Source organism: Temnothorax longispinosus, chromosome 5, assembly GCF_030848805.1.
Source record: "Temnothorax longispinosus isolate EJ_2023e chromosome 5, Tlon_JGU_v1, whole genome shotgun sequence".
Lineage (NCBI taxonomy): Eukaryota > Metazoa > Arthropoda > Insecta > Hymenoptera > Formicidae > Temnothorax > Temnothorax longispinosus.
Genome location: NC_092362.1, coordinates 22,914,583 through 22,935,528, shown reverse-complemented (window position 1 = coordinate 22,935,528; position 20,946 = coordinate 22,914,583). Strand labels below are relative to the sequence as shown.

The 20,946-nt window shown below is 34.5% G+C and overlaps 2 protein-coding genes across 6 annotated transcripts in view; both read right to left on the bottom strand.

Annotated features, from left to right (window-relative positions):
• Positions 1–16,605, bottom strand: part of Hrb27c (Heterogeneous nuclear ribonucleoprotein at 27C) — a 38,207-nt gene extending 21,602 nt beyond the window's left edge. For 3 of the 5 annotated variants that reach the window (XM_071778652.1, XM_071778653.1, XM_071778654.1), the window contains exons 1-7: positions 16,431–16,604; positions 14,664–14,871; positions 14,129–14,315; positions 11,557–11,639; positions 10,587–10,980; positions 8,578–8,778; positions 4,743–4,898 (exon numbers count right to left, since the gene is read on the bottom strand). In XM_071778652.1, the coding sequence (XP_071634753.1) occupies positions 4,743–4,898; positions 8,578–8,778; positions 10,587–10,980; positions 11,557–11,639; positions 14,129–14,315; positions 14,664–14,871; positions 16,431–16,468 (1,267 nt within the window). In that variant the 5' untranslated portion in view covers positions 16,469–16,604. Of the gene's footprint in view, positions 1–4,742; positions 4,899–8,577; positions 8,779–10,586; positions 10,981–11,556; positions 11,640–14,128; positions 14,316–14,663; positions 14,872–16,430 lie in introns of all 5 variants that reach the window. The other 2 variants (XM_071778651.1, XM_071778655.1) reach the window with 2 other exon arrangements.
• Positions 16,606–18,631: 2,026 nt separating this feature from the next.
• Positions 18,632–20,131, bottom strand: LOC139812682 (uncharacterized). The gene is made up of 4 exons (XM_071777709.1): positions 19,777–20,131; positions 19,569–19,690; positions 19,427–19,485; positions 18,632–18,807 (listed from the first exon to the last, which is right to left on the bottom strand). Exons 1-4 carry the CDS (start codon positions 19,804–19,806, stop codon positions 18,710–18,712), a joined length of 309 nt encoding a protein of 102 aa, XP_071633810.1. The 5' UTR covers positions 19,807–20,131; the 3' UTR covers positions 18,632–18,709.
• Between the last annotated feature and the right edge of the window lie 815 nt (positions 20,132–20,946).

The following is a 20,946-nucleotide window of genomic DNA, read 5'->3' as shown; positions in this document are numbered from 1 at the left end:
TCATTTTTTATTTAAGAAATGAAATAAGAGATTACAATTACGGATACGTTCTTTACAATTATGGAAAGTCACCATAATTTATAAATTGCGAAAACTGGCACGATGATTAGTTTAGCATTAATAAAAAAAAAAAACAAGTAAAACTGCTGAAATTTGTACGCTCTTTTGCAAGCATACGTAACAGCGCAAAGAAATAAAAACAAATTAATTGAAATCTAAAAAAGTTCTAACAGTCAAACTTCTTATAAGCAGTAAAACGAATTTTTTATAAGCAACCCAAATAGATAATATTTTTGATCCAACAGTAATAATTTTATCAAAAAAATTGTTTCATTTTTAAGAAAAATGTTTTAAAAATATATACAATACTCAATTCGCTCTCCCCGTTTCTCAAAGTCATGATTGTCATATAGAATAAGAAACCTAACGATCTGTAGCAGATGTCGAATACAAAGATATCTTTTAAACGCGTTTAATGTCCCATATAGAACAGAAATGAGGGATGCCTCGATCTACTTAAATAAAGATGACGGATTGTCGAAAGTATCGCAATAAAGGCGTTTCAATACTGAACCTAGGGTTTCCTTACAGGATACTCGGCATATAAAATGCCTTCCTTTAAAAACGAAATAAATACGAGCGATTCAGAGCAGTAAGAGTAGATAAACATAAGACAGGGAGGAAAAAAAGAGCTCAAAGAAACAATAATTAAAAAAAGAGAACAACAACAACCCTGAGAGCAAGCCGCACAGTTCGCGAAAACCGCGAATGAGGCAGGTAGTAACAACGGCTAGAATCAAAGTATATCTTCCCTATATGCTATCTATTACATTAATTAGATGCGTCATTTCTGTATTTAAAAATACTAATAATATTGCGTTGAATATAAATATATTATCTGTTATAATTAGTAATCGTCAATTATATTCGAATAGTCCCGCTCTAAAGCCTCCTTCGTCCTGCCTTCGTTTTGTGTTTTTTAAATTTCATTTGCGCCACCGCTTCCGCTTCCTTCTCCCAACTATATTACCGTCTCATAATCTAAAATATTTTGTATGTACATATAGTTGTAGCCATTAACTCTTTGTAATCCTTTCTTTTTTTTCCCTCCCCCGTCTCCGCGCTAGTATTTAAATTTACTTTTATCCGTCTGAGACTCGTTAATATAATAAATTAATTAGCTCGTTTATACCAATCCTCATACCAAACGCATCGATTATACTTAAGTGTCCTGTACAAATCAAATGTAATAACCGCATTTCCTTAACACCTCGCATACACTTAAGACTTTAAAATTCACGCTTTAACTTTAGTTAAAAATCGATAATAGTAAGGAATACAATATTAGTTGTAATAATTATAATTGATACACTATAAAGGTTCTTATTCCGCATCGTTATTTATCGGTATTTATTCTCTATAAAATAAGTTGTAAAAAACAGCCGTAGATAAAACACGTCGCTATTATTTGCCGCTCCCTCCTTTGCAAGTTAGGTATTAAATAACGCGTTATTTATTTAGAACAACCATAGTGTTTTTTCATCACGTTTTCATTTATATATTTTTCCCTTACGAATTTATCGCTTGAATGTTCGATAATATGTTAACTATTTAACCCTTTAGTTTGCAAACGCTGTAAATATATTTTTTTTCCGGGATTAAAAACTAAAATTGAAAATTAGGATTTGCTTTTATAGAAGTTCTCAATCCAAATTGAGTAGAGGCAAATAAAAGTTTAAGTAAATCAACATCGAAACTCTGTCTTCTTACTAAAATTTGACATCGTTACATTGTATATATGTATTGAAATTTTATTTAGAATATAGGACTTAAAATATAATGAATTTATATAAATATAATGCATTTTAATTTTATTTATTAAAAATTTTAGAACAGCCGCAGCGCTAAAAGGTTAATTAGTTTGCTTATTTTGCGCGTTTAGAGGTAAAAGTATGTGTGTGTCTGTGTGTGAATACGTGTTCATGAGTGTATATCGTTTATCTGTTTCCTTTGTATTATCATAATAATTAGGGTGTAAAATTGGTTGTTTGATTGAGCTCTCTAGTTCGCACTTTTGTTTCGTTATGTGTTTAGTTAATTGTGTTATTGCGTTGATCCCAAAAGTTCACACGAGTCGCGTTTGTTAACATTGCACTCGTTTTTTTTCTTCATCCGATTGGCGTGTACATACAACACCGGCTTTTTCTCTGCGATACATTTCTCGTCGCAGACGAAAAAGAGAAGTTACCATTATAAGATTTCTAACAAAATGCAAAGTGGTTTCTAAATTCGAAATCGATATACCCCAGTAATAAATACAGTCGTAAAAAAAAAGATTGGCTTATTCTACAGCTTTGAATGCAACGCGATTCAACACTTTATTGTCAGGATGCGTAACAAGCACTAATGACATGAAACAGCGAAATAAATAACGGAAAGAATGCGAAGAAAAATTAAATTAGCAGTCGATCGTTTTGCACTTAAGATACAATGAAGCCTTACACTGTCGTTCGATGGACAAGGAAGCCTTACACTGTCGTTCGATGGACAAGGAAAAAAAATTATGGGCAATAGTAAAATTACGTTATATGAGATCACATTTATAACGCTTAACGAAATTGCTGGATTCTGTAACCGTAATCTATTTAATTACACCTTTACGTGTGGTATATAAGGTCTATCTTGGTGAATTATACATTAGCATAATACTCGCCATTCTCATCGATAAAGTAAGACACAACGCGACCCGCTCGGTAATTAAACATGAGCATTTGGAGAGCACTCTTCCGAAATATTCCTCGTTTAGATCTATGGTAAATCCTACAGAGTAAATACAATTAAGTCATATATTTAATCAGGTAAACTTTTCAGGTCGATATCCCCCACCGAGACATATCCACACGATTACAATATACCCTTCCCTCCACCTTATCTATCAATGATCTCGTTCTACTGATCTAAAATTTAAACACTTATAAGCATCATCGCATATTTCATAATTATCGTCGACAGTAATGATAGTGTAATAGTAATAGTGCAGTTGTAGTACTTGCAGTAGTAGCAATATAGCAAGAGTAAACAGTGATAAGTATTAATAGTAATAATAGTTGTATACAATAGTAATAATAATATAGAATTAATAGTAACAATAATAATCGTAGCCTTAAACGTGCCTAATAGTATTATAAATCGGAGGTAAAAAATAAACCAGTTTCCACGTGCATTACAGTATGGTCGAACAGAAGCCAGTCCGACGGCCACACACTAAGTTCTTATAATACAATTTGTAAAAATATTTATGATTGTTTGTCAGGTTTTCTTTTCTCCTTGTCCCCTCCCATTTCGCGCGTTGATATCATTTCCAAATCGTTGGAAGAATAGGAAAGCAGCTTGCTAAACTAATTTAAGGAATCAGTATTCAAAGTATCAGTAAACAAGAAAAAAGAGAAAAAAGGAACTGAGGAAAATACGTATTTAAGATATTACTAGTGATATGACATGAAAGTAAAAAAGGACGCCTACAGAAATCGCATCCTGCTGCTGTGTGTCAGATTTATATAGATATACATACACCATATTAAAATGTTCTATATATTTTACACTATTCTCTGTAGTCAGCCTGTGTGATCGTCTTACTTAATTATCTCGTCAATTATCTCGTTATATCATTTTTTTTTCTTCAATTATCCGGTAATAACAACTATTTAATAAATACAAGATCGTGGAGGGACGAGTGTCTCGAATGTGCAAGTCATTCGCGCTGACTTTCCATCAGAGACCATAGTTTAAATATTTCTTTTCGTTTATTCTTATCATCTGTGTTACATATACCGTGTCTGCTAACGATTAGGAAGTGAACAAGCATCTAATTTTGTGCTTGCCTTGAGAAGAATTTCTTCTCGAACGAAAACTTATTCACCTCCATAATAAATGCCATTAACGATTAAATGATTAGCATTCCTGATTCTTTACGCTCGCTTTTACTTTGTTTACACACTTTAGAATCTTTTTTTAGCACATTATTTGTATTTTTACAATTTAATATCGCGCTTCCTTTCGTCTATTTCCCAGTGCCATACAAACTTCACTTGCATCATGGGTATGTACCCTAACACTGTCGATTTGTTTATTTTACTTAACAATGAATATTTAATTTATATTCTTTATCCAGAAAGATCGTGAGCCGTTCTCACGAGCGATCAATGAAGAAATCAATATCTGAAAAAAGCCTTAAACTCCTTCTTTGATATTTCCGTTGGCCAAGTTTACAAGATGTGTTTCGATATTATCAAAAAAAAGGTATCCGTTAATTCGACCGCTCGCGAACGACATGCTGGCATGAACAAGAGACACTTTGCTTTTTGTCGTCGATTTTGTTTGCAGATCTTAGCGACTTTTTTATCGAGTATTTTATTGTACAACTAATCATAACTCTAATTGGCTGGTTTCTACAAAAATACATAGTGCCAAATTTCTCTAAATGACAGGTATCTTCCTCTAAATGGCATTTCTAATGCGTAAGAAACGTGAATCGACAGAAGAATGTCTCATGTCATGGCGCAGATTTCACGATCAACATACAGTTTGCGTTTATCTTGAATATAAAGAAATAACCCACGAGCAAGGCCAAGCCATTCAGCGCATCTCTCCAACTCGAGTTAATTAAAATGGTCATGAGGTGGGCCACTCTTTGAAATCAAAGCCTTGCTGGCCGGGTTTAGGAGCGCTGGCGGCATACCCACCTTGACTATTTTCTCCTCCTTGATACGAACGCTGAGGATAAGAAGTATCAGGGTAATTACTGTATGCAGAGTACCCAGTGTAATCTGGAGTCTTGGTCGAACTGCTGCTGGATCCCGGCGCACCAGAACCGGTATTTTGCCGCGAATACATGTCACCTGCAACATTTGTATACAACACTAAGTCATCGTGCTTATCTCGTTCTAATAAGTTGTAAAAAAAATGTAAAGAAAGTGAAGTTAAACATCATGGTGCTTAAAAAATTATTAAATCTAATTATTTACGGTGTACACAATTTACATGGTACACTACCTTATACTACTATCTAAACATCGTAATATTCAAAAATCAAAAGAATAAATAATAGATAAAATTAACATACAGAAATATACAACTATTACTTTTATATATGAAATAATATTATTGAAGAATATATATATACATAAGGTTTTTTCTGTTTATTTTCTGTCTGCATTTATTAATTTTATTTTTTTGCATCTTTCAATATTGAGAAATAAAGATAAATAATCAAACATCTTTGCTATATGACAAAGATAGATTTTTGAAACAACTTTTCAGAGACAACAAAATAACATATTTTATTCCGCTTATGTAACAAATTGCAAAAAGCATCATAATAGTAATAGTTTTCTGTTTATGAAAGTCTTAATCATTCTTTTCAATTATTAAGTTTCTTTTAAAAAGATTATATTTAATCACATATAATGTATAACATATATACATATATGTATACATATATATGTATACATATATATGTATACATATGTATGATATAAGTATATATTAAAAAGATATAGTTTATATATAATTATAAATATACATGAATTTTTTGAAATAAAACTTAATAATAAAAAAATTTATAAGAATTTATATTATTTACTCTTATATCCTTATAACACTGCAAATAATTTTACTCTGCAAACATCTGCGCATAAAAGAATCTCGCACCTAGTATCTAAAGTCTTATAAAATTAAATCATATACAGCTATTACATGAACTTTAAATCAGCTATTACAACATCAAGATAATGAGATCAGTATTCATATATTAATTTATATATGCGATTAATTTACTTTTCAATATCAATCTTTACATGAGAAATGTAGAGCCACGCAATAATAAATTATAATTATATCAAAAATTTTCTAAGCAACTTATAAAATATCTAAATCTTGTTAAAAATATTTTAAAGTAATAAATAATATACACTCGAGATATATAACTGCTTTAATCATGCATTTAATATCAAATAACTATTTATTTAGTACCAAATAACTATTTAGTATCAATAACTATTTAGTATCAATAACTATTTAGTATCCATAACTATTTAGTATCAAAAACTATTTAGTATCAAATAACTATTATGATCATATAGTAATAATAAATAATGTATGATAATAAATGTATGAACAAGCCATTTTAGCACCTTAAATATTTAAATGTCTCATATTTCTCATATACAATTATAGTTTTTGTACTATACATTTGTGCTCACAATTATCATTTACAAATTGTAAAAATCAAGAGACACGGCAGTGTCTCGCGCCAAGTGTAACGCGCAAAGTTGCACGTTACACTGACGCTATTTTACTTTAAACAACAAATAATATAAAAATATTCACATACAAATAACTCAATTTTTACAAATAAGATATTTATATTAATTACAGGCTTCATTAAGTGACACAGTTACAGTTAAATACAAACTATGTTTTACAATAAAAAGCACTAGGTAGACATACATTTATTACACACAGGCAAAGATATTAAAAATATTATACTGATCTCAGGATCTTAAAGACGAATTGATGTCGGTTGTATAATTTCCATTGTCTTTTTAAAGTTTTATAGCCTATAAAGCAAATAGCTGGTAGTTATTGACGTTTCAAGAATAGATCATATTTGTAATTGTCAATAGAGAAGACATTAATTCGTCATTAGTCAAACAGGCGATAAAAGGAAATAGAGGAGAGAATACAGAATATTATTATCCTGCATCACAAATAATTATAGAACATTAATTTTCTTTAACTTTCGGCATTTGTAAAGTGATTATTTTTCTTTTATAAATTATAACATGCTCTCGGATCTTGGGACAAAAGTATCTTTTGAGAATCTGTTCTAAATCTGTTATGATATGTATACTATCAAAGTATGCAATACATATATATATATGTATATATATATATATATATATATATATATATATATATATATATAATATACACACATCACATACACACACATATATATGTATATGTCATTTCCAATGATAAAAATGGTTAAATAACTCGATAAATGGGTACTGGCAGGGTACATGCTTTTCGAGAATCTATACGTAAAAAGTTAAGCGTAAAAGGTGTGTTTGAAAGACAGATTAACAAAATGTAATAAAAAAATTTGCAGAGGGAAGGAATATCTGGGATAGGTCAGGACGCTTCAGTAAAAAAAAAAAAAAACTGTAATTTAACGTTATGGCTCAGAAATTACCGTTTCTAATACTCGAGGCGTGATCTATAACATCGTGTAGCGAATAAAACATGAGATAATAAAGCAGATATGATGGGAATAGAATAGTTGGACGAGCGGCAGTGCGTCAAGCGTACAGCAAGCATTACTTTCGATCCAAAGAATGAACAATATGCAACGAGCATATGGCTATATCCCACTATCCCCACTCAGTTCAAGCAGAAGCCAGTATCTATACGCCGTCTTCTATTTATTCTATATATATATGCAAAATGTACACGTATAAAAATATAAATGTGCACACGCGCACATATGTATGAAATTATATTTCAAATGAAATTATAATATGAAATTATATTTCAAATGAAAAAGGGTGATTTCTGAGCCTTGTATACTCATTGTAAATGTAAGTACAAATTTTATTCTACTTCCTTCAATCTCCATTGTAATAGCTATCACGTTATTCGTCAAATGTACAAATTTTCAGTGTATTAATTATTAGAAACTCAAGCATAGTATGTCAATGCAATTTTTTATTTAAAAAATAAATGTTATACATGCTACACATAATCTATACCAAAATATTTAACGTAATACTTTAACCATTCATTACTTTCTTCTTAAAAGCAGAATTACTGTTAAAATCGTACAATCTTGAAAAAGTATAAAAACGTTAATATAATGTTACAAAATTCATCAAGCCTATTTATCTCGCAATTGTTAAACTATTAATCCAATTGTTAACATACATATATGTGCTATCACATAAAATATCGCAGTTAACAAAGTCAGTTATGAGAATTGGAGGAAGTCTCTACGTCACAAACCAAAAAAAACAATGAACATTCTATATGTTGAAAGCATCAACCCTTTGAGTACGATGAACCTATATGTACGTTCAGCGAAACTCAATCGGTGTGATCTATGGATTCATATGTATACGACAAAAATCGTTGGCGTGGCTTATGGACTTATATATGCGTTCGATGAAAGTCATCAGCATGGCTATGGACTCATGGACTAATATATACGTTTGGCGACGTCTCCCTTATATTCTCAACATAAGTAAAAATTATGATATACATAGCATGATATACATAGCATTCCAATCACAGCCGTCATTATCGCGATCACCAAGTGCATCCATAGAGAACGTTCAGCTTCTAAGTGCTCCGTACTCAAAGAGTTAATTCTCTCGAAGACCACTAGACATAAAATCAGGCTGGTATAAGAAATTACATTGCTGTAGCTAGGCGCATAGAATTAGGTTCAGAATGGAACTAATTGCGATGCCAAAAGGGTGGAAAAAGGAAACTTTGCTTGACTTGAGCTTGAAGACTCACCCTGCGGGCCAGAGGGGTTCGAGTTGGAGTTGGGCTGCGAGGAGTTGGGCTGAGGGGGCTGGGGTGGGGGCTGGGTCCCAGGAGGAGGCCCATTCTGTGGCATGTTCCAGGAGCTCCAGGAGCCCCCAGGCCCGCCTCCCGCAGCCCCGCCAGTACCCGCCGTGGGCCCGTAGCCCCCTGAAGCGGCCGCCGCCGGCCCACCTGCGATCATCAACCACACAAAACACGTGTCACCGACCGCATGTCACAGCTCACCTCATTTTTCTTACCACTCTGTTTAATTTATATCACTATTGTTTTTCCTCTAATTTGTTACAAATGTAAAGATGTCTCTACTTCTTCAGCGTTACTTAAGAATGCCTCTTCGGCGACTTAAACATTCATGCTTGGTTCTCTTAATGAATAACGTGGAAGAAGAAAAAGAAGAAAAAGAAGAAGAAAAATAAAGCGTTAGATAGGCGATGATAGTATATGCAAAAGTTGTTCTTGCAAAAAACATTAAATATGTGTATATGTCGTAGAGTATAGATTACAGCAGTATAAGTAGCTCTATTTTATAATACATAAATGTGACAATTGGTACCGTGAAATGTAAGCATGTGACATGTTATCATACCCAATGTTAGTACTTGCTATCTTTAAGCATATTAGAGATAGTACACTATTTTTAACATAGCAATTGGTGCTTTAAGATAATATGTTGTAAATAAGTGGAGTAAGAATATCGTTTTAGTGTAAAACAAAGTCTGTGTAAAGATTCAGGCAAGTAAATTTCAATTAAAAAATAGATAAAAAGATTAAACTTAAAGAGAATCAAGCATATTTATAGATAAAATAATAAAGTCTAATAGAAAAAACGATATAAGAAAGATTAAACTTGAAGAGAATCAAGCATAATATTTATAGATAAGATTATGAGGTTCAATATTTCGAATACGTATATATTTAAGATATATGTTATGTCAATCCAAACTAAGTGTTATTCACAATACTTAGAGATAATTAGTTAAAGTTATATCATAATTATAGTTGCATATTTTACATGATTACTATAATATAATAATTACTAATAAAATCTATACATATCTATACATTTATATCAGACCTGGAAAAATTAAAAACTAAAAAAAAAATAAGTTATTTTCAAGAATATTTATAGAAATAACATTCTCTTTTAAAATTGCATTATGTTAAAGTTATACGATCCGCTTGTTATAAAATAATAATAATAATAAACAAAACACAAGTCTGGGCTGACATAATTACTTAGTATTTTAACTTTCTTTGTATCACAACACAGCCTATTATATATTTTTCTAAATTCTTTCTAAAAATCTCCAGGGGGCATCGTAAAAGTAGATCGTATTATATTATAATTTGTAAATTTCTCATGTTCTTATCTTTTTCTTTCTTCTTCTAACCTTTCTAAGCAGGATGGAAGAGGATAGGAACAGGATCTATTATGTTCATTTAAGTAAAATTTTATTGCTACCTAAAGTAGGTATAAACGAAGTTGATACTTTTGATCAGACTTTAACAACTTTAGAAAAATTGTTCATATAGCGGTTTAACCACATGTGTCAATAATATTACCGTAAATTTTAATTTTTCCAGCGAGTATTGATATCAACGTCGTTCATAATCATGTACCCTGTGTAAAATAATGCAGTAATCCATTCAATAATATTGTCAATTTCTATTGCTCAAATAAATTTTCTTTAAAAAATCTCTTTAACTTTGCCAACTGAATATCAGCTGTTAATATTTTACACCGACAATATAATCGACAGATTGGAAGACCATTTTTTTTACATATATCAAAATTTTCTAAAATTTGCGTACCTCGGTCAATAAGTTATTGCTATCAATATCGGGCGAAAAGTGTGTTGAATTGCATTAAAACTGTCTCATACTAATTCACAATCGATTGGATTAAGATCTCGATTAATAGTTGCTAATAAACAGAAGAGGGGAAATGCGTGGCTTTTCGGAATTACATCCGAACTCACCATAGCTTCCGTAACCTTGGGTAGCTGCAGTAGGTTGAACGTTATAACTGCTAGCACCCCATTGATGCGGCGGCGGCGGCGGGATTTGCTGCTGCTGCGGCGGTCCTGGTGGTGCGCCCCAGCCCTGAGCATTGTACTGGGTGCTGTATCCCGCGTATCCACCGGTTGGCGGATTGGTACCCCAACCCTGATATTGTTGCATCATATTACCAGGCGGACCCATGGGTCCTCCCATCATGGGCCCACCCATCTGCCCGTTCGGTCCACCCATAGGCCCCATATTTCCGGCCATTCCCATCGGTGGGCCACCTTGTTGAGGTGGGCCCCACTGACCCTGATGACTATCGTTCATTTTGCTTGATGAATCCCGCGGTTCTGCCCTTTTAATTTCAACCTGAAATAAACAGATACCACACATATGTATTATAAATTTAATTCTTTCTAACAAAAATAATAAAAATTTCAAACTAGTATCAATTATCAAATTTTTGAAAAAAAATTATAGAAATTTACATTATCGTCATCTACAATTATCTTTACAAATTAATGTATATTTTAGGCTAACAAGTGGGCTATCGTTAATTAATTTTATACTCTGCACTAACGCTTGTGCTACCTTATATAGAAATAATATTTAACTCTAATTATAAAATAGAGAGCCATTAACTGAACTTATATTGTAAACTAACACATTTTTTAGTGTAATAATACTTATATAATAAATATTTAAAAATATTTATCACACTTAATACTATTCAAGTTATAAAATTAATTCAATTCTATCCCTTTCAATTCTACGTATAGTTTGTATATACAGTAATGTTCGTATTAGTAAATAAATTTATGTGACTAAAATTCTTATATAATATTAATAGGCTTCAAGGGAGGAACAATATCATCACATACTTATTTTCTATCTTTTGCATAAAATCACACAGTTACATGATGATGGTGTATTGATGTGCTATACCTGCTTTCCATTCAGGTTGACAAAATGTTCTGCGACACATCGGTCCACTGCTTCTTCATCCTCAAAACTGAGAAAGCCGAATCCTGTCGTCCAAACGTGAGAGAGTATAATCAAAAAATGTTGGCCACAATAATACGAGAAAACAGTTTTTACAATCAATGCATAAAATATGCACACTACCAAAACCTTTTCCCTCCCAAAAAAAAACAACTTACAACCTTCAGTCTTATGATACTTATTAAGTAATAGATTTTGTCATTTATATTACTAAATTAATAAAATAATCGCTTTATATATTGCGCAATGTAAATTCAGTAATTCATGGTATGATTGGCACATTGTGATGATCTATATATTATAATGGTAAGATTTAACAAAGTAAAGTTAACACAGTTCAAAGTCCATTAAAACGCTAATTTAATTAACGTACTAATACACAAACTTGCTTAAAAAAAAAAATCATATAAGAGACAGACAGCAGGAATTGAGGAAGAGATTGTGCCACATGACTATTGGCTGAGCACATCTCTCCTTGTTGCAACCAGATTTATCGCAATGTTTCATTAAGTCATTGTGACTTTTAATAAAGGTACTTTTTAAAATGACAAACATTTAAAATATATTATGAGGAGTGAAAAATTACACTATTACACTAAATATAAAAATCAATAATTTATTTTTTATGTTTACAATTTAATTTAAAAATTATTCCTCAACTATCCATGCTCACTTTTTTATTACAAAATTAAGAATTAATAAATATTTATTTATTATAAATAATTAATCATTTATTTCTTATCTATATTGATTAATGTCAATACTATTACGCAATTAGTGATTGTAATTATTAATCTTTCTATACATAATCTAGATTAATATATAAATATCGCGTTTAAATTGTGGAATTGTATCTAAAAATTTTTAGTAAACAACCACAAATAATGGTAACAATTTTAATAGTGATAAGATTCAGACTTAAAATTTTCATATTAAATTTATAGCACACACCATCTGTATTTCTATGGCCGGTATTCATAGTCGTTTTTTATTTTAAGACCGTCTTAAGTAATGCTAATACGGCTATCACATTGGTTCATAACAGCTTAAGATCGTACTTAAGATCGTCTTAAATATAAGATTCGACCATAAATGCCGGCCTAAATATATTTTTGTATATAAGTTCTATGTACAATATAATATGCAATAAAAATTACGATGCCTTATGATACAGATAGGATAAGCATTATTATTAAACAATACGTCCGTGTTATCAGACGATTTTGTAAGATTAAAATTGTCTTGCTTTTTCTACAATTTCAATGACGGCTGACTTTAAGAAGCTTCTAAACAGAAATAGAATTTCGTTCAATGTAAGGAAATAGCATATAAAGCCTTAGAATATCGGCTTCTTGAACGCAGCCGTTCAAACAGTCTTTATAGCCGAAAAATATTTTAAAATAATTGATAATAATTGCTCGTATCTAATTGGATTTGCTAAATACTAGTCACAATCTTATTTGTAAGCATAGCAATGATGCTTAGCCAATAGTTTCCAACTAAATATTTAATCGTTACTTAATTCAGTGTTATTGTGATTAACAATTATTTTTTAAGATAACATGCGTTATTATCCGTTTTACAAAGTAACTTTTATATAAGATTAATATAAATAAGATTATAATTATGGACAAAAAATACATAATTATAGATAAAAAATTACATAAATGAGTTACTCAATAAGAGGTCTAATAGATAATATGTATTAAATGATATAAAAAAATGGAACTTGTAAGATTTCTTCCTAATTACATAGCAAACTTAAGCTATGTGTGATTTACAGTAGCATAATCTGACAGAGCCTTACGTAATAAAACTTAGCCGGAAACGCATTATTTATAAATAACTGTATTTAATTTAATGTAAAATACCGCAATATGTGTGTAACAATAATGAAAAAAGCAAGATATATTATTACAAGAGTTAAATCAGGATATCGTAATAATTGCGCAATATTAGATAGATTTAAATATAATTGTTAAAAATCTTACAACAATCATTATAAACTGCACTAGACAAATATAAATTACAAATATAAAAATTATTTATTCTTATTAATCTTATATCAATTTTTATTGTACATCAATAATGGGTGTGCTGTAATCGTCAGAATTTTTGATCCAAACAAGTTTGCTTTTAAAAAATTATTTTTAATGCCAATTAAATATTCAACTTTATTTTCATTTATCCTCCTATATTTACAATATAATAAAAAAACATTTTTCAAGAATTCTGACTGTAACTCTGATCATCATAATAAAAATATTTATTTCATCACTTTGATGCATTATTTAATAGTTTTCACGACTTATTTTCGAAATTTATAACACTTAGAATATTGAAAATGTTACTTTGAAACTAGCAAAACATATATAACTCTTCCCCTCTTAAGGAGAGAAAGGAAAAGAAATAATAAAATACCTGCAATGCTAATAAAAATATCTTACAAAAATGCCGTGAAAATCATCAAATGCATCAACAAATATATCTTGATAAAAAAATCACTCGTACTCACCTCTTGATTTCTTCTTCTCCTGATCATACATTATGACTACTTCCATGACTTTACCAAAGCGAGTAAAATAGGATCTTAAGTCAGTCTCCGTCACGTTACTTGGCAAGCCACCAAGAAAGACTTTCGGGAAACCACCGCTGCGTTTTGGCTTTTGTAGAGTACGCGGATTACACGGTTTTGGATCAATCTGTAACGCGAAACATCAACAAAATAGGTTTCATGTAACTTTTATTTAATATACATTTAAGATCATTGTACTGTCTCAATCTCCTCAATTTCAATGTCCTCAATTCCACAAAAATATAATGTCATTATATATAAAGGATGAAGTATGGCTCCATATATAAGAGTATTCAACTCATAATTAACAAGTTAATTAAAAAACTTAAATTTTCGAGTGAAAAAGTACGGGATCGTATAAGATTGAGTTTCAGGAATCATAAACCGATACATACTTGACACTAAATATAATTTTCTGCAATATATTTAAATACGATTCTACAATCTTATTTAAGATAAGTATTAGGATACATACCGTACGTCCATCAAGCTGGTGGGGACCATTTTGAAGGACCAGAGAAACATTAGCGGGATCGCTGAATGTTACAAATCCAAATCCACGACTGCGACCAGATTCGCTGTTTTTCATAACAACACAATCGATGACTTCACCATAACGGCCGAAGTAACGTTGGAGATTTTCTTGGGTTGTCTCCCATGATAATCCACCAACAAACAATTTTCTGGAACGAGACAAGAGTATCTCTTCAGTATCGTTAACATACTAATTTATTCACTACGCAGTAATACAATTTGCATGACCGATAAATAATATGTCGCTATCGATGGGTCTTACATCTACTTGAAATAAAATCTACTTCTTATCTTTACAGGAAAAATACTCGGTGATATTTCTCGAAACACGAGTCACACAAACGAGTTCTTCAAGTCATTTTTATCCTTCATATTAGTAGTAATATTTGAAAAAAAAAATATTTTTTTTTATATAAAAAGAGATCCTAAAATTGTTTCAAAACAGTTTCTGAAAATAACATTAACATGTAACAATTTGTATAATTTACATCTCAAGCATATTAATTCATTTCAATGTTTTAATTATTACTGTTTAATAATTAGATATTCTATAAACATATCTGAAGAGAGATTGGTTTATAATAAAAGTGGACGCTTCAAGCTCACATCACACAAACGTACGAATCCTCTCAAAGCACAGCGACAATCCTATCCTTTTTCATTTACAAATGATGCAACTCTTATACCGACACTTTCATACGCGGTATAAATATTCATGAGCAACAAACGTGATAATTCCGCATATCGCTTTCTAAACTACTTCAAAGTAACCAAGCTCAAGGTAGACACTTTGAGGAGTCGCGTCCCAATACTTCGGAGCACGCGAATTTGTAGAAGGGGAGAACCGGCTGCTCCAAAAAGATAAAAACGTGCTGAGTCATACGAGGCATAAATACCGCCGGCGCCGTGCCGATGCTCACGAATATCAAAATCAATTGATATCCACAACGCCATTCGTCCCCCCCGTCGCCACCGCCGTCGCCGCCGTTTCGAAAAACTCAAACACGCCATACCTACACGTTATCGTTCGCATCCGCTCTCTCGTTACCGCGCGCGGAGGCGCCGCGCCGGAATCCTCCAGACGGGACCGCCGCGCGGGCTCCGCTCGGGAATTGGAGCATAAAAATAGAGAGCAAACCGGCACAGAGGACGGGCGCCCGAGGACGCGAGGCGCTTTCGCGCACCGCTCTCAGTGTGCGCTGCCATAAAAGAATGCGCGGGCGACGAACGGGACCGCGGAGGCAGCGGTGGCGGCGGCGGGGGGGCGGGAGCGGAGGGGGATCTCGAATTTTCGCGGAAGATCCTGACGGGTCGAGAGAGAGCCCGACGGCGCGAACGCGCGGCAGAGCGAGAAGGAGTCGCCGCGTCTCGCCGCCGCCGTCGCCAAAAAGGAAAAAAAACCGCGAACCGCCAGCGTATACGGCGGCATAGTGTCCGCCGTTGACCGCGATGACGTTCCACGTCGTCGCAGGACGGAATCCACGACGGCGTGGAAGAGTCGAGAGAAGGACGAAGGGATCCGTTCCCGCGATCGCCGGCGCCGGCGACGGCGACGGCGACAGCGGTGGTGGTGGTGGTGGCGGTGAGCGGTAAACGGGAACGATGATGGCCCCGCCGAATACGGGGAGCGCGAAGGACGGCGCCGGGCGCGGGGGGTTACGCGATACCGCCCGCGCCGACACCGAGGGGGCACCCGGTTTCTACTCACCCCTTTTCGTCGTCGTCCATTTCGGTCTTCACTCTCATAATATTTCACTTAAAACTACGAGAACGCGGTCAATTTCAGGGCGCGAGTGGGAATATGGCACGATGCTTTAGCGCGGACGAGGGTAATGGCTCCGCACAACGCGACGTCGGGAACAGAATGTAAACGTAACGAAGCGACGCGCGTCACTTCCGGTCTCTGAGCGCGACGACGCTGGTCGAATCAGCGACCCGGCCGGCAGGGGCGTCGCCAGTGTCGCAGCCACGTGGCCAACCAATTCAGATTGACTTATTTGATCTCGGTTTAACTTATTTTTTATCTTTTTCTAATTCTTTAGAAGCAGAAAGGAAGAAAAAGTAAGTTAAACTGAGATTAAAATTAATCTGCGTTAATAGAAATGGACATTTAATCGGCGATTGATTTGTCAGTATAATTGCAATTGATCAATCAAAGATTGACAATAAGTTATACAGATTTTATTATAAAAATTTTGCTTCGAGCAATTCTTCCAGTCAATTTAATCTTCGATTAGGCTAATCGGAACCTAATTAAAATATGATAGATTGCAAATGACGCCGAGTGCAGCTACGAGTAAATCAATTTCCGACGATAAAGACGCATCATTGCGAAAGAAGGATGATTTGCATAATGGCATTCAATTAAATGCATAAATCGACAGATAAACGCGCAAATCGAAAAAAGTAAAATATAAATTATCTTGCGCTGTTTGCCAAATTCGATTTATCTGCACCGAGCCTCTCTCGATTTACATCGCGAACTGACTCAAATCACCCAGGAAAACCTGGGTTTCCCTCTCTCTGCGCACGGCCCTGGGAGGAGAGCTGTTTATTCGCGTCGTGCGATACATATATGTATTTCGCGCGAATTCGTGTCGCGTTCATCACGCTCGCGTGCGACGATTTACTCGCTGGAAACGGCAATATCCACGTATCAACGACGTGCGAATGTTAAAACTGGTTAAAACGTCGCCTGAACACGCCGGTCATTCCGAGTTCAACGATCTGTCATCGCGAGGTCCGTTCCGCGCGCCGCGTTCGTACTGTTCGCAGCCTTTTTTCCTGCAGTTTCTGCACTCCGGGCACTCGGCGAGTGCGGAACGGATCGCGCGGAAGGGCCAAGGCTGAGTTTCCACTGAGCGCGTCACGCGTCGCGTCGTCACAAGTTAACCAATCAAAACATCCCATTTCGATTCCGTCACAAGAATGTAATGAAATGGGATGTTTTGATTGGTTAACTTGTGACGACGCGACGCGTGACGCGCTCAGTGGAAACTCGGCCTAAGCAGAATGGCTGTCTTATAACCTTAAAGCTGGCCACACATACTTTTTCGTAACAGTAACAGTAGGATTTCGACCAATCGCGTTGCTCGATTCGAAAACGTACGGCCGTACGTTCCCGAATCGAGTAACACGATTGGTCGAAATCCTACTGTTACTGTTACGAAAAAGTGTGTGTGGCCAGCTTTAAACAGTAAAACTCAAGCAGTAAGCAAATCAGCCAATCACAGTCAAGAACTTAAGGCACGGCCCTAAGCGGTAGCGAATCCATACCGTTGATTTCTTACTGCTTAAGTTTTTTTATGTGCCAAGAGGCCCTAAGACAGCCATTCTGCTTAGGCCCTTAGGATCACCTTTAAGGCCCCGGACACACACTTTTTCGTAACAGTAACAGTAGGATTCGGCCGTACGTTCCCGAATCGAGTAACGCGATTGGTCGAAATTTTACTGTTACGTTCTACGGAAAGTGTGTGTGGCCAGCTTAAGACGTTGCCTGCCCCCTGAGAAAGTTGAACGTTAACCGTTAACTACGTCCGTTTCGCTCGGTAACGGTACATGGGTTTGTGTCCGTGCTATGTCCACTTTCTCAGGGTGCAGCATCAGGACGGGACATGACTTCCGGTGGCCGCTGTAACGCGATGTGAATTCTCCATTTATTTTTCCGCGTTGTGTGAAAATACAACGGCTACAGTTCTGTTCGACGTGACATTTGAGTATTTGGATGTTTAACAGAATTCAAAGTAATTGATTATACATTATTAAAAAAATATTTTAACAGCATATCATATAAGACAATTAATTAATTTAAGAAAAATATATAATATATAATTACTTATATACATTGAGGGAGTAAAATGCGCTTTTTTTCGGGATTTTTTGACCAGAAACCAGTGAAAATTGTTAATGTCAGCTTTTTATGTATATATTTTATTATCTTTAGAGAACATAAAAAATATTATTTGAAACTGAATTAATAATTAAACGTTATCGAATACATAATTTGCCAGCCTGGCGCGTGACCCTGGCGACGACATCTCCGACATCTCCAACATCTCGAACAAATATCTGCAACATCTCCAATTCTGTGAAGAAACACAATATTATTAGAAACTTACGTACGTTGTGCAAATATACAATTTTAAAAATACAGAGTATTCATCCTAATGGTCCACACGATTTTCAAGATACTTTCAACGTTTAAAAAAAAAAAAAAAAAAGATTGTAAGGTAAACATTCATCTGTTTCGTGTAAGCTACAACTGCAAATAAAAGAAAATTGGAAAACAAATTTTTTTTATATAAAAAATCATTATCTTGAATTTTTTAAATGGCACCATGCTCCTTTTCCTTCATGATATTGTAGGGGACTTTACACACTATCAGAAATGTGACTTCTATTGATATTTAATATCAAACAATTAATATCTAATTCAAAAGAAGGCTTAAAAAATACTAATATGATGTATTTATAAGGCGAACATTGTTCCCAGACAACTTTCAGTGTTTACATTTCTAGTCAGAGCTTATAAGTACTATAACTGCTACTGGTAAATCTCAAAGTATAACACCTTACAATTTTTTTCTTAACTGTCGAAAGAGTTTCAAATATCGTGGGGACCGTTACGATGGACACTGCATACAGTTTATAAAGTATAATTAGTTCTACTGTAAAATGTGTTATTAACGATAGTTTTCAACCTACCATCTTGATCCATATCTTTAGGGTCTGGTCTTGCTTCTTCTTCCTTTTGCGCTTGTTCACTGAAATAATTCAATGCAATTAGTACAAGTATATTAATCACTGCGGATTGTTCTACTCGAATAGAACGCCTGATGTTACTCACAGTAATTGCAATTGGTGCCAGCGTGCCTCACACATCATGGCATTATGCCCGGGTAACAGTGTGGCAACACGGCCCCACTGGTGTTTGCCATATTTCGCTACAGCTGCTTTTAATATGTCAAACTGAAAACAAAGAATTTTTTTTTATTTAACAGTTATACAAGTACACATACACACGCACACAAGCTAGGTTAGAAAACATCACTTACATGTGTGTTGGTCCACATATATGACTGCATTTTGTATTTCTTCGTGCTGCTCCGTGAACGAAAATTATATATTTTCAATGATGAAAAGCGCGAAACGCCCCTTGCTCCTTCTTCTTCCTATTTTTATATTGGCTCCTGCCGCTTTTCAGCAGACAATACGGCCAGATTTGCCACTGTTTGTTTAACAGTCTGAATCACTGATTGCGTAGCGAAATCTGAGTAGAAATTACTGGAAGTCTGAGTGGAAATTGTAATTGCATCAGCAATCTTCCAAAATTTATTCAGGACAAAACACGTGTTCGAACACGTCCACGACTCAAGCGCGACTTTTACTGAGAGCGTCCATTCCTTTCTGAAGCCGGCGGAAGTCGCCATAGAGATATAAGAATAGAGTGCGCAAGCGAGCTGAAAAAGCGATAGAGGAATAGAAAGAGAACGCTGCATGTGGGCCCCTTCTATCTTTGCCTATGCGCGCATGTGCAGGTCATGGATGATTGTGTATTTCGGTATTTTCGGTATTCTGTATGTCGTTTTGTAGCTAACTTTGTAAAGGCCATTGCACGTAACAAAGTTTTAGTCATAATTGTAAGGCCATAAGAAAATAGATCAATCACACTCGATTATTCTTCGAGCTCAAGAAGAATAATCGACTGTGATTGGTCTATTTTCTTACGGCCTTACGATTATGACTAAAACTTTGTTAAGCTGGCCACACACACTTTCCGTAGAACGTAACAGTAGGATTTCGACCAATCGCGTTGCTCGATTCGAAAACGTACGGCCATACGTTCCCGAATTGAGTAACACGATTGGTCGAAATCCTACTGTTACTGTTACGAAAAAGTGTGTGTCCGGGGCCTTAAGACTGATTTATAGAGGCCGTAACCGTTGATTTAAGCCGTAATCTTTAAGCCCGGTGTCCACGATGCAAGAACTGTGTCCAAGTTTCGATTTAAGCCAATCAACATGCAGCTCTTACAGAAAAGTAGCAGTTTCATTGGCTTAAACCGAAACTTGGACACAGTTCTCGCATCGTAAACACCGGGCTTAAGAAATTGACCAATCACAGTCGATTGTTCTTCTCACATTTGACTGTGATTGGTCAATTTCTTAAAGATTATGGCTTAAATCAACGGTTACGGCCTCTATAAATCAGCCTTTACGTGCAAT